The 14589-nt window shown below is 32.9% G+C and overlaps 2 protein-coding genes across 2 annotated transcripts; both read left to right on the top strand.

Moving 5' to 3' along the window:
• The first annotated feature begins 1012 nt into the window (after positions 1–1012).
• On the top strand, positions 1013–5862 carry LOC128239334 (uncharacterized). Its single transcript, XM_052955945.1, has 6 exons — positions 1013–1138; positions 2028–2229; positions 2820–2978; positions 3829–3997; positions 4375–4428; positions 5145–5862. The coding sequence occupies exons 2-6, from the start codon at positions 2041–2043 to the stop codon at positions 5219–5221; spliced, it is 648 nt and encodes a 215-aa protein (XP_052811905.1). The 5' UTR covers positions 1013–1138; positions 2028–2040; the 3' UTR covers positions 5222–5862.
• A 3836-nt stretch (positions 5863–9698) lies between these two features.
• On the top strand, positions 9699–13818 carry LOC128239054 (uncharacterized). The gene is made up of 5 exons (XM_052955495.1): positions 9699–9991; positions 10789–10941; positions 11951–12119; positions 12492–12545; positions 13348–13818. The coding sequence occupies exons 1-5, from the start codon at positions 9833–9835 to the stop codon at positions 13422–13424; spliced, it is 612 nt and encodes a 203-aa protein (XP_052811455.1). The 5' UTR covers positions 9699–9832; the 3' UTR covers positions 13425–13818.
• The last annotated feature ends 771 nt before the right edge of the window (positions 13819–14589 follow it).

The raw sequence follows: 14589 nt of genomic DNA, 5'->3' as shown, positions 1-14589 counted from the left end.
AAAGCAGTTTTTGTCACAACGAAATAAAATATATGCCATCTGACTGATTTGGGCTTCTGAAGCTAGCAAGCGTTTAACCGCATTATAAACAGCGAGAGAGAAGTGTAACATCTTACACGACAATTGGACATTTTTTCTGTAATGTTGCATGTTTGATGGTCGTTCACCGATTTTTGAATGTTGTTAAAACTTGTGGCAACCCATTTGCATATCAATACATTATTAGATGTTGCAATAATAACAATAACGTGTGAATATCCAACAAAATATTATTTAACAATAAACAAAAGAATCATCTTTTTGCATTCAATTTAATTTAATAATAAACATCTCACCTAGTTATAAAAACATTTGAGCAAAGGTTTAAGTTTTTATTCTACCTCATACTTTAAGCGAATAATGTTAGAATACTTAAAGAGTACGTGATTTTTTTCAAAAACAACAACAACAACAACAACAAGGTCAATACATATATGACTCAATACGAATAGTTAAGTTTAACAGTGCATTGTTAGTGAATTTTAACAATTGCTTATTGCGATAAGTAAGGAATTGAACTATCTATTCAATAAACATATCCACATCTCATCCCCGATTGTGAATACCAAGCTACGGTCGATTTCTAAAGTGCTGTATTTGGTTGCGAAGAATGCGGTTGATTAATGGCGTCCTACATACAAATAAATACAGTTGCTTGGTCAGCACTACACACAGTCCATTAATAATGGGACTATTTGAATTAAATATTATTTGAAAATTACGATAGGACGCTTTTCTGATTCTATCACTTCTCGTTTGGTGTATGCATCCTTCTCGACTAGTCCGTTGTCTCAGCAGATACGTCATTAAGGGTCTCATAATAATATCCAGTGTGTATGTATACGTGAACAAATGCATAAACACATCCTCTATGTACCCTCAATTCACAAACTGCATTAGGTATGCGGTTGACCGCGATATGCCGGAATTATCATTTCAACCACACTAAGACGGTAGTAAACGTATCGACTTACGTTGACGGATTAAAACCAACTGCAGATCAACTAACCACCCGAGGTTTCAGTATATAAAGGAACAATTATGCTTACCATTACAAACAGAACTTTAGGAAGCATTTAAGAGAAATAAACATTAAAAGGTAAGACTTAAGTAAACAACTAACTTCAAACTTAGCAATTTGTTTATAGGTAAGGTATAGTTTTAGCTTCAGTTTTTCAATGACAAAGACCAATCTTTTTTATAGAGTCAGCCATAGAACAAAGTTCATACGAAATGAAAACACAATATTCTATTTGATTACATTGTAATTCATTTTGATACATATAAACCGTACAATTAAATTGCTATTTTTGATGTTTGTTTGTGACATGTATGGAACATAAGAAGTTTGGTTCTTCACATTTAATTAAAGAAAACATGCATTTTATTGCAGGTATTTAAAGCGAAATTCGATTCAATTACAGTATTGTACAATGTGTTTATACCACGTGATAAATTGCGTCATAAATGCTACGTCGGAACGCATCATTTTGCTTGAATAAAGACTTTAAACAAAGATAACTTCACCATTTCTTCACCATTATACTTACCATTGTTTTAAGTATTCATGTTAAGCAAAATGTTGACATCCGACATAACATATATGACGTAATTGATCACGTGGTATACATACACTGTTGTACTTGGGTTGTTCTTCATATATGACGTAATTTATCACGTGGTATACATACACTGTTGTACTTGGGTTGTTCTTCATATATGACGTAATTTATCACGTGGTATACATACACTGTTGTACTTGGGTTGTTCTTCATATATGACGTAATTTATCACGTGGTATACATACACTGTTGTACTTGGGTTGTTCTTCGTTCTTCTGATAAAATTGTAATTATATTTGATAAATAAAAACTGGTTCCTTTCAATTAAATGGTATGTATTAGCTCGTAACATAAATGGTTCTGATGAAGATTAGAAGTTCACATTAAATAAATGTTATGTCATGAACACATACACTTTTATTACAGGAAAATAACCGAAATGGGATTCAAGTACCTTCTTGTACTCGTGCTGCTGTTTGCTCTTCTGAACCCAACGGAGGCTTGGTCATTAAGAAAGAAACTTAGGAAAATTGGGAACAAAATCAAAGAAGCTGTGAAAAACGTTGGGTCAGGCGTTAAGAATATTGTCAAAAATGTCGGAGGTGTGATAAAGGATATAAAGTGTAAAGTGAGTGTTTTATCTCATAACGTTTGTATTCATGTTTGTTGAGAGCATACATTATTTTCTATACTTACAAGCGACAAGACTCAAGATCTGAGGTTTTGCTTAAATATTAATTACGTAAACTAATTAATTCAGACAATTGTAAGAAAAAATGCTTTAGATAATTTTGCTTTTATAGTCCCATGTTTATTAACAGTTACGCCATAACAACGATATCGATCATTATTGTATGATATTTGGTTTGATATAAAAATAATGTTGAGTTATGCATTTGCATAGCGTATAATAGCGGTAATATAACAAAGCACTTAGATGTTGACAACCGCACATAATGCATTATTTTAAAACAACTGTATTTTATAGAATAGATTAAGCTCCATCGATTGTTAATCTCGACATTGATATTGTAACGTAATTGTTCATAATAAGTTAATTTAGGTGCATAGTTATACAAAAAAATATTCTTTCTGTGTCTGCGGTTTTATATATAACAATCAAAACAAAATGGCGCATTTGCGATTTTTTTTATTTGTATTAAACATACATACAAATCAATAAATATATGTGTATGTCAGTATGCGTGCGCGTTTCAGATTCTGTATCGCCTCGTCTGCCCCCGAGTTCCCCCATTACCCTGGCCGACTAGAATGGTTCTAGGCGCTGGTGCTGGCGCGACAGGAGCACTTGTAGCGGGCCCCAAAGTCGTCCCCCCATTCGGCTGTCGAGTGCAACGGACAAATTGCAAAAGAAGTGTAATTATCGAATTTTACAATATTTACGTTATTTTATTGAAATTTGTTTACAGATTTTATGTTGGCAACATTTTTTTTTCAAACTTTTTTTCAAATCAGGTTAGCCTTTTTGCTTTAATGAACAAACACAAAACGGCAGCTTGCAGATACTCATTAGATCTTAGTTTTCCAAAGCCAATATTAAAGTGATATTTCATTTTTAAGATCGTTACTAACGAATTTCAGTTAAAAAGCGCGTTTTATGTCACATTTTCAGTAATTGCTATAAAAAAGTATAAATGTATAAGAGCCTTCTGATTATGTTTAATTCTTGTTACAAACGTGGTCTTTACAGTGCAGAGTTGTTTGTCAAATGTTTAACCCTAAACGTGATCAACAACCTTTAAAGATAATTAAGTTAAGAAGAAATCTGTTAAAGACGAGCTTTTTCCAAGATTTGTTTCCGCTTACTTTTCCAAAGCGAATAATTCATGACATATTAATAAAATATTTCCTTTTTAAAAAAAAACAAAATGACATTGTCATGGCGTGTCTAAGCTCTTGTTTGTTTTTACTACCGGTTTATCCCCTTTCACTTTTATTTGCATGATAATGCAAGGGTTTTCATCCGCAACATACCTAGCTTAAAATTATAATTGTATTGGAATTTACTTTTGAAGTGCACGTTTTCTCGAGTTTATATGGCTCACCTTTTTGGTCCAGACTAAAACTATTTCTTTTACGCCGCCATCATTGGCGCTGCCATTGTAATAATGAAATGTTTTCCAGGTAAATTAGTAGATTGCATTTGTGTGTGTTTTTATATAATGCGAGTCAAATACCTTTCTGACCTCTCTTTCCTCTCTCACAGGTTGAAAACGGCGTGGCAGTGCTGGCGTTCTCAGACGACTTTAGTGACTACGATATGAACGGAGACAAACGTATTGAATATGAGGAGTTTGTATTCACCGTCATGAAATCAGTCGGGTTGGCTGATCCACTAGAGCTGAGGGAACCGTTCAAGTTCGCGGACATGAATCGTAAGTTGTCGTTTTGTCATAACAATGTAAATAAAGTTATCATATCTATCAATTCTTAGTGGTATTTGTTGATTTTGAAGATGTATTTACGTCAGTAAATCTATTTTAATCTCAATTTTAGTAAGCTTGATGGTTTACATTTTTGGCGACGCATAAATGTCTGATAGTAGTCATTGCTTTGGTAGCGCCGTCGTCGTTTGTGCCGTCCAAACTACTTAAATGTTATTCCTAACCCTACATTCCATCGCTTCAGCTAAATGAGTTTTCCTCGATTCACAGAAGTAATCGGATAAACGGATAAGCTAGCATGTGTTGCATACAATAATATATTGGTATGTAATCATGTTGATTTAATTTATGCTTTGTTTGTCTTACAGTTGATGGTGAACTTAACATGCAGGAGTTTAATGGAGCGCCTTTCCTCTTTGCACGTAATTATATTTACTAATTTATACGAATATATTTCGTGTATGAAATAGCATGATTTCTTTCATGCTTTTCGATGAAATATGTAGTTTTATCATTATTTGAAACATGGATGCATTTTCAAAATTTCATTGATGAATGTTCATAAAATGTTTGCACTAAAACACGAGTAAATAATAAACTATACAGAATATTGGAGAAATATTTCTTCTCGAACCGGAAATATAAATGACAGCTACGTTATCAGCGATCAAAACTTTGCATAAAGGGGAGTCCCCTGGGTAGTGGCATTTCAAACACTCTTTTTAAAAGGGCGTTTTTAGAAAAGTATACTTGAATACCAATAAATTTCAGAAAATAAGCATAATTTTTTTTTTTTTTTGATTTCAGTGATCGTAATTTATCCCACTCGTGATCAAAGGAAAACTATATTTTACTCGTGGCTTCTCCACTCGTGTGAAAATATGTTTTTCCTATGATTCAATTAAATACGATCATACACTGAAATAAAAAAAAAAAATCTCTTTAAATATATCGTGTACTATCTTTTGGAATTACTGTCGCTTTTGGTCAAAACATTTAAAATACATTCCCTTTTTTACTTGCTTTTATGAAATTTGTTTTCCCCTTCAGTAATGTTTCATAACATTGATACCTAATGTATGTTCGTATGTTCAGAAATTCTGCTTATATTCCAATGAGCTATCCATCTTTTTTCCAGACGCAAACTCCCATCAGCATAAAAAAGAGGACACGCCAGAAACAACCCCTTCTTTGGAAGTCAGCACTGCTGCATAATCATGGAATATTTCTTTTAGAAAGTGTATTTATTCATTACCTTCCTGTTCATAAAACAGGTTTTATAATGTCTCGATAAATCTTAAGCGAAACAGGATTTAGTATCTTATTTCTTCAGTAAAATTGCTTTTTTAAGCTTTTTTCAAAACAAAAAAAATCAATAATTTCTTAAGGCCACAACAAATTGATCATTTGTTCGTCGGATTTGCCGCACCTAAAATTCGAAAAACGAAAAAAAAATAAAAAAACTTTTTTTTTGCGCCCGCACTTACTATTTTGCCGCGCATATTATTTATTTATTTTTACTTCCGAATTTCCTCTATTTTCTGAAGTTTTTTTTACTTAAAATTTGAACCTGTAACGTCGACTTCGCCTTTTTTTGAAGTTATTTCCATGCTTTACATTCTCCGCGAGCAAACTTTCCTCGTGTCAAGACAAAATCAGGTCCGGGTAACCGCAAAACAGCCGATATTTGTTGACAGTCTTATTTGTCGGGAATATTTTGCAGGACGCACCGTTGTTATCTATTTCCGGTATTAATTTGCAGGATACTTTCAGTTTTAGTTAATGTAAAATACACATTTTTAATTGAAAATCAGTGTCATAGTCAATGGATTATAGTCTTCAGTAAACAACAACAGTTTCACAGCGTCGAAGGCAATAATTATTTATGTGTGTTTAAAGTAATTCATTGTTTTGTACTCAAAATTTAGTGTTAAATAATAACTAAATCAGATTTTGAGTGCAAAACTTATTTTAAAATACACGGACACTCGACTAACAACAAATGAACATGTTTTCGTGAGTAATTTTTTAAATTCTAAAATGCATTTCTCAGTTTTATACTCGTATTTGATAAAAATGGAAGGACTTGTAAATGTTTCAGAAACAGTCTGTATTTATGCACCATTCAATTGTAACCATGCCCCCCCCCACCCCCCTCCCCCCCCCCCGAACCGGGGGTATACCGGAGATAGCCGGTGAAATGGGCCGTGTTTTCACCTTCCGGGTAATTTCGTGGTTTTACCCGGGGTTGGCTGGACCGAATGTCAAAGTCCCCGCTATTCCCCGGACCATGGGGGTCGTGGTTACAATTGACTAGTGCATTACACATACATGTACATGTACAGTATAAAAATAACATCAGTAAAATCAGAAAATAAAACCTTTTATAAGTAAAATGACTGTTTTAATTTTCTCAATTCTTTGTTCTTATCCATTTGTTTTCTTTGATCGATTTGTAGTAAAGTGGCCTGTTATTAAAGTGGTCTGTTTCTTACGGGCATTGAAGCTATGGAGGGTGTCATGATTTTTTTTTCAAGGCACGGATCTATAAACCATTGGTTCGTGGTAAAGGCGAGGTCTTGAAAGGGAAACATCTTTATTCCACCACCTGCTCTAATATAATGACCGGTGCCACATTTGCAGATTTGTTTAATACTGCTTCAATTGTGTTGTCCCGCACTTTAATCGGCAGTGTCTTAAGTAATAGTAAAGCACTGGATCTTATTGCCATTTGTTATATATTGAGACAGATTTTCATGTGATACAGTCAAAACCATTTCAGTTATATTTAAACTAAGAACCTATGTTTGCAATTAAAAAGCATTTCTTGACATATTGCATGATAAATTTAGTAAGAAATAAACTTTTTAATTTTTATTTTATTTTTCGCCTTGCGCTCGCCTCTGAATTGCCTTAAATTTAAAAAAAAGTATTTTAATTTTTTTTTCGCTCGCTCGCTCCTACTTTTTTTGGGCAAAATCCGTTGAACAAATGATCAATTTGTTGTGGCCTAAGTATCAATAATACCATGGGAACTACGAAGACAAGGCTTGTAGCCAACAATTACCTAGTGAATATTGTTCATGATTTTCATATTGGATAATAATTTTTCAACGATTTTACCTCTTTCACAAAGTTGATCGAAACTAAATACAAGTGGCTACTTTTACCCGTTTTGTTCATCCTGAAATGAAATTTCATTTTTTATTTATTGTTGTTGTGTTTTAAATAAAAATGAAACTGATTGATGACGTTTATTTTGTGTTTATGCCCTCCAAACCGGGTAGTTGTGAATCGTTAAACGATACGCTCAAGTGACATTAGAAGTGAAAAAAGTGTAAAAAACAAATTGATTTATTACTTCTAGTGAGTCTTATCTTACGAAGTTTCGACAAAACATTCGGTATGTTTGGGACAATGATTGGCATTTAAATGTAAATGCGTAGTACAATTTTTTTGCCAGAAAAAAGTATGATTCCAAATTCAGCGTTTGCTTCAAACTTTTCAACTTTGGTTTAATATTTATGCGAAAAGCTACAGAAACATGCTCAGTAGCAAAAAGTTTAAACATAAACCCGGTTTAAGATTGAATAGTCGATGACAGATGTAGAAGAGTCTTTAGATTTGTTTAAACCTGCATGAGGAAATTCGAGGCAAGATTTTGTTAACTATTTTTTGCTCGACTATTCGAAGACTTAGGAGAGCTATACTACTAACCCAAACGTCGGCGTCGGCGTCACACCTTGGTTAAGGTTTTGCATATAAGCACCTTTAGGTCATTATCTGAGCAAATGCATCATGTATTGCAGTGAAACTTTAGATATATATTCCCAACTATCCAACCTACTTAATTACTCAAGTGAGATAACGCTAATTTGACTTAGAAATTCTGGAGAAGGTTTTGCATGTAAGCACACATAGGTATATATCTCAGCAACTATTTGATGTATTGTATTGAGACTTTAAACAACGCTACTCAGCCATCCAACATACTTGTAAAACCAAGTCAGATAACTCTATTTTACATATAATGCTTATTATGACCCTTTATTTTTCGACTTAGAAATTCTGGTTAAGGTTTTGCATGTTACCACATTTAATTTAAAATTTGCGCAAATACATCATGTATTGCATTCGAACTTAAAGCTGCACTCTCACAGATTTACCATTTTCACAACTTTATTTTTGTCTTGGAAAGAGCAAATACTTGCGTAAACATCTGCAAACCAATAATATAAGATTGCTGACAAAAAAATCAGATCGTAGATCTTCATATTTCTGTTCGAAAATTTATGTTTTATGGCCAAAACCGTTACTAACGGTTTAAGAGAAATGCATAAAAGATCATTTTTTGAACTAAAATATAAAATTCTGCGATCTATTTTTTTGTCAGCATTCTTATTAAACAGGTTCTTATGGATTTTCGCAAGAATTGGCTCGTTCCATAATAAAAATCAAAAAAGTGTCAAAACGTTCAATCTGTGAGAGTGCAGCTTTAAGACATGTGTTCCAAACTATTCAACAAACTTAATTAATCAAGTTAGATAACTCTATCATGCATATAATGCAAGTAATTACCCTTTATTATTCAACATAGAAATTCTGGTTAAGGTTTTGCATGTAAGCACACATAGGTTAATATCTTGGCAACTATGTGATGTATTGTATTGAGACTTTATACAACGGTACCCAACTATTCAACCTACTTGAAAACCAAGTTAAATTACTGTGTTTTGCAACTGATGGCCCTTAATTATTCGACTTAGAAATACTGGTTAAGGTTTTGCATGTAACCACACTTAAGTCATTATCGCAGCAAATACATTATTTTTTTCATTGAAACTTTATACATGTGCTCCCAACCATTCAACATTCTTAATTAATCAAGTAAGATAACTCTATCTTGCATATGATATAGATTTTGCCCCTTTATTATTCGACTTGGCAATAATGGTTAAGGTTTTGCATGTGAGCACATGTGAGTCAATAGCTCAGCAACTATTAGATGTATTGTATTGAATGATAACTCTATCTTGCATATAATATAAATTTTGCCCCTTTATTATATGACTAAGAAATTCTGGATAAGGTTTTGCATTTTATCTTATTTTACAGTGATCAATGCATGTTTCACTAAAACTTTACAATTCTTATCTTTGAAGCGGCGGAATAGTCGAGCGCGCTGTCCGTGTCACAGCTCTTGTTGTTGTTGTTTCTTGCACTAAAACATACATTTATTATATAATTATTTATGTTTTATTGGTCTCAAAAAATATCTATTTTTAAAAATGAGACAATTGTTATTTTATTTAAGAAATGAATTGCGAGATCGATGTCATTATCGGGGTATAAACGCAGTTGAGCTGGTTAAAGTGTGTGGAATCAGAAAGACTTAACACGTAGTTTAACCAGCCCAACTGCGTTCATATCCTCGATAATGACATCAGTCACGCAATTTATTACTTATATTTACACCAATAGTTCATTATTTATTTCCTGAATTGTTGATGAAATACGTAATTTTATTTAAGAAAATCCAAAGAAATTATTTCTCACCCATGCTGTAAATATAACGACCTGACCGGTTTACACATTTTATTACTACGCTAATGACAACGATACAATTAACAAATCATAAATTAACACTTTTAAACATGTTGATGAAAATAGTTCGTGCCTGCAATTGCATATTCGCAATTGCCGAAAGGCTGTTCATTAAGGGAATGGCAGTTGAGGTGCAAATATTATTATATAAGCTTAGATCTTCATATTTTATAACAAAAATGTCATGGAAACATACACTTATTATTTAAAAAAATAATCGAAATGGGATTTAATTACCTGATGGTCCTTGTGTTGCTGTTTGCTCTTCTGAACCCAATGGAGTGTTTGTCCATAAGAAAAGAAGTAAGGACATTGGGGAAGAGTATCAAGAATGCTGTCAAAAAAGTTGGGATTGCAATAAAGGAGGATGTCAAGTGTCTAGTAAGTGTTGTATCTTATAACGTTTTTATTAATGTCTGTGTGCATATCGTTTGTATGCGTAGTTACCTATGCATATATGTATATCGTTGTTTTTACGATTTGTGATTTTCGTAGAGCGTTTTTATAAGGTTAGGTATAAACACTTTTATGATTGATTTTACGAGGCAAAAATGTACAAATGTGTACATAGAGACATACGATGTGAGAGGTATAACTTACGTTATCATGTTTATGATTTTTATTTTATATACTTACAAGGGACGGGATTCTGCTTCAATATTTATAACGTAAAATAATTTAATTCAGACATCTGTACGATAAAAAAACTGCTTACAGAATTTTGCATTTAACGTCGCAGTAACTGTTTATTGACAATTACACCGTAACAACGATATCGATCATTATAGTGTATGATATTTGTTTTCATAATGTTAAGTTATGCATTTGCATATTGTATAATAGCGGAATATTGCAAAAGCTCTTTGATGTTGTAGGCCGCTTATAATGCATAATTTTCAATTGCATCTTGTATGAATATTTAAAACAAACGATACAAATCCAAGCCTAATTGATTTAAATCTCCAAAATTCAAGCCTCATTGATTTTAATCTCCATTAAAATATTTTTCGGTAAACAAGTGTTAGTTATTTTAGGTATTTGCATTGTTATTTAATCTAATGTTTGCTTACAGTGTCTGCGGTTTTATATTCTAAGCAAAATAATATTGCGCATATGCGATTTTTTCATTTGCATTATATATTTACATACATAAATATATGTGTGTGCGCGCCTTTCAGGTCCTATATCGCGTCGTCTGCCCCCAATTCCACGGGCCGACTAAAACGGCTATAGACGCTGGTGCTGGCGGGAATGGTTCACTTGCAGTAGGCGCCAACGTCCTCGTTGGTGCATACCCCTGTCGAGTTCAGCGGACGAATTGCAAAAGAAGTGTATTTATCAACATTACAATATTTACGTTACTTTAAAGTGACTCATCCCAAGATTTTATGTTGGCAACTTTTGTTTTGTAAACTGTGTTCAAATGAAGCTAGTTTTCTTACTGTTATGAACAAACACCACAAAGCAATTGGCATTTGCTCATTTAAACATAGTTTTGCAAACCCAGGCCCAAATATTCCTTTTTTAATCGCGATACCAACGCTTTTCGGTAAAACCCTCCCAATGTTTTTTACAATTTTAATCATTGTAACGAATGTAAAAGAGCTTATTTTTTAACTTCTGGTGATGTTTAATCCTTGAAACAAACATTGAATTCACAGTTCACATTATTATTTTTTCAAAGTCCCAACCTTAACGTGAGCAAATTCTTTGTAGTAATATAGAAGTTTATGAAGTTAATAAAAAACGGTTAAAGCTGATCTATTTGCAAGATGTGTGACCGATTCCTTCCCAAATGCGAGAAATTCATGACATAATAATAAAATATTTCAAAAATAGACATTGTTCTGATGTGTCTTGGTTCTTGTTTGTTGCTGCTACCGGGTTGTCTCCTTACACGTTTATTTGCATGATAAGGAATGTTTCGGGTTTTGATCCGTAATATACCTGGCTTAGAACCAATTATTTTATTTTATTTTATTTTTCTTTTTGCACGGATACTATGTTACGGACAAGGGATTCACCTTTGTGGTGCAAGTATTCTCGAGTATAAATGGCTCAAATTCTTGGTCTAGACTTAAAATATTCATTTTGCCCCGCCTTCATTTACGTTGCCATTGTTATTATACTAAAATGTTTATCCACCTGAATTAGTAGATTGTATCTCTCTCTCTCTCTCTCTCTCTCTCTCTCTCTCTCTCTGTGTGTGTGTGCGTGTGTGTGTGTGTGTGTGTGTGTGTGTGTGTGTGTGTGTGTGTGTGTGTGTGTTTATAATGCGAGTGAAAAGGATTTATGATTATTTTCTGACCATTGAAGAAATTGACTCTTCTTCTCTCACAGGTTGAAAACGACATGGCAGTGCTGGCGTTCTCAGACGACTTAAGTGACTACGATATGAACGGAAACAAACGTATTGAATATGAGGAGTTTGTATCTACCGTCATGAGGTCAGTGGGGTTGGCTGATCCACTAGAGCTGAGGGGACCGTTTAACTTCGCAGACTTGAATCGTAAGTTGTCGTTTTGTCATAAAAATGTAGCCAAAGTGTAATTATTTCTATCGATCTTAGTTGTATTTTTTTGATTTTGAAGATATATTTACGTCAATTAATCTTCTTAAAACTCCTGTTTTAGGTTTCTTATTGGTTTCCATTTTGCGAAGCATAAATGTCTAATTGTTGTCATTGCTCTGGCAGCGACGTCGTCACCGACCAAACAACCATATTTTTGGTCCTAACCTTAAGTTCCATCGCTTCAGCTAATTGAGTTTTCCACGATTCGCAGAAGTAATCGATAAAGGTTAAAGTAGCATTTGGCTGCATTCAATCATTTAGTGGTATGTTAATACTATTGATTTCATTTATGCTTCGTCTGTCTTGCAGGGGATGGAGAACTTAACATAAAGGAGTTCAATGGGGCGCCTTTCCTCTTTGCCCGTAAGTATGGTTATTAGGTTATATAAATATATTTACAGAATAAACTAATTTTATCTTACTTCATCTGGATGACATCTTTTATGTAATAGTATAACTTCTTTCATGCTTTTCGATGAAATATGATGTTTTATCAGTGAAATAACTACAGTGGAAATATCGATTTGATCAGTTAGTTCACATTTGTTTTCATTACACGTTCTACCTCAGTAAATGCCGAAAAGTGTCACTTGGTCATGTATGCATGCCGTGTTCAATTTAAAGTACTTTCTTGTCTTAACTGTAATTATTTGGTACATAAATGCATTAATGAAAGTTCATTGATGAATTTTCATAAATTGTTTGCACTAAAACACGAGTAAAAAAGAACTTTTATATAATTGAGTATTTAGAAAAAATAAACTAAAATACTAATACAACTCAGAAAATGAGCATAAAAGAAACAGAAAATTTATTGATTTCAGTGTAAGATTGTAATTAATTTCACTCGTGATCATATACAATTATACAATTTCACTCGTAGCTTCACCACACATGTGAAACTATGTTGTTGTGTTTCTATGAAAACTGGTGGTCTTACACTGAAATCAACAAAGATCCGCTATATAACGTGTAATATCTTTTGGAATCACTGTCACATCACCTTTGGTCAAAAGATTAAAATACGTTCACCTTTTTCACTTGCTTTCATGATATTTGTTTTCCCCTTCAGTAGTGTTTAATGACGTAAATACCTAATGTACGGATGTATATTCAGAAATTCTGCTTATATTCAAATGAGATACATGTATCCTCTTTTTTCCAGACGCAAACTCTCATCAATTTATAAAAGACGATTCGGTAGAAACTACCCATCCTTTGGAAGTCAGCATTGCTGCATAATTATAAATATGTCTATTAGAATGTATATTTATTCATTGCCTTCATGTCTTATAAAATTGATAAATTTTATTATGTCTCGATAAATGTAAGCAAAACATGATTAAGAATCTTATTTGATTCAGTAGTATTGTATGCTTAAGCTTTATTTTTCGAAACAAAAAATGGTATGTCATTGTTATCTCCAAATATTGTCCCAAGCATCAATAATTATTATGCCATGGAAACTACAAGGACAAGACCAGTAGCCAACACTTACTTAGCGAAGGTTGTACGAGAATTTTCCTATTGGATAATATTATTGTAGTGAATTTTCTTCATCATATAGTTGACCAAAACAATACTGAATACTTGGTATTTTATTTGTTATTGTTTTCTTCAATAAATATGAAACTGATTTATGACGTTTGTATTGTTTTTCATCGAACATTTATGATAATAAACTGTTTGCAATCATGATAAAACTTGAAACTCTAAAAACGCTCATATCAAATGGCGAAAACCGGCCGAGCGGGCGTTCGGGCGGGCGTTCACATTTTTGGAAACTTCGTCAGAATACTTTTCTACATGTTGTCTACGATAATTGTGAATATGGGTCACCTCGGGTGAAAAACTAGATCACAAGGTCAAATCTTAGGAATATTTTATTCTATGTCATAAAGTCAATAATTGTATCTAATTGTTATGAAACTTTGTCAGAATCCTTGTAAGCATATTGTTCTGAACATTTGTGAATATGGATCACCTCAGTTTAAAAACTAGGTCATTATGTCAAATCTCAGTTGTTATCCAATTGATATGAAACTTTGCCAGAATACCTGTATACATGTTGTCTTGAACATTTGTGAATATGGGTGACCCTAGATATTTAGGTCAAAAGGAAATATTTTCACCGTGTCATAAAAGTTTTTATCAAATCTTTATAAAACTATTAGCTATTGTGAATATAAGTCATTAGGTAAAACGTTTGGAACCATTTTCCCTGTTCTAGATTTAAATTTTAATTCTAATTAACTTTTTGAAAATATTTGTGTACATGAAATCTTAGATAAGAATGGCAGTTTATCTACATTCATGGCAACCTGGAAATAACAAAATAAAATAAGTGTGTTTCAGTCCTTCGCCATGATCAACAGTGTGACAAGATCAATTTTATTTATTTTATTAT

The sequence above is a fragment of the Mya arenaria genome, chromosome 6, assembly GCF_026914265.1.
Source record: "Mya arenaria isolate MELC-2E11 chromosome 6, ASM2691426v1".
In the NCBI taxonomy this organism is placed as follows: Eukaryota; Metazoa; Mollusca; class Bivalvia; order Myida; family Myidae; genus Mya; species Mya arenaria.
This window is presented reverse-complemented; position numbering and strand designations above follow the sequence as displayed.

Excerpts from the sequence above, each read along its gene's own strand:
- LOC128239334 (XM_052955945.1), top strand. The coding sequence starts at position 2,041 with ATGGGATTCAAGTACCTTCTTGTACTCGTGCTGCTGTTTGCTCTTCTG. Across the intron at positions 2,230-2,819 it reads TAAAGGATATAAAGTGTAAA|ATTCTGTATCGCCTCGTCTG; the intron begins GTGAGTGTTTTA and ends TGCGCGTTTCAG. Across the intron at positions 2,979-3,828 it reads GGACAAATTGCAAAAGAAGT|GTTGAAAACGGCGTGGCAGT; the intron begins GTAATTATCGAA and ends CCTCTCTCACAG.
- LOC128239054 (XM_052955495.1), top strand. The coding sequence starts at position 9,833 with ATGGGATTTAATTACCTGATGGTCCTTGTGTTGCTGTTTGCTCTTCTG. Across the intron at positions 9,992-10,788 it reads AGGAGGATGTCAAGTGTCTA|GTCCTATATCGCGTCGTCTG; the intron begins GTAAGTGTTGTA and ends CGCGCCTTTCAG. Across the intron at positions 12,120-12,491 it reads TAACTTCGCAGACTTGAATC|GGGATGGAGAACTTAACATA; the intron begins GTAAGTTGTCGT and ends TCTGTCTTGCAG.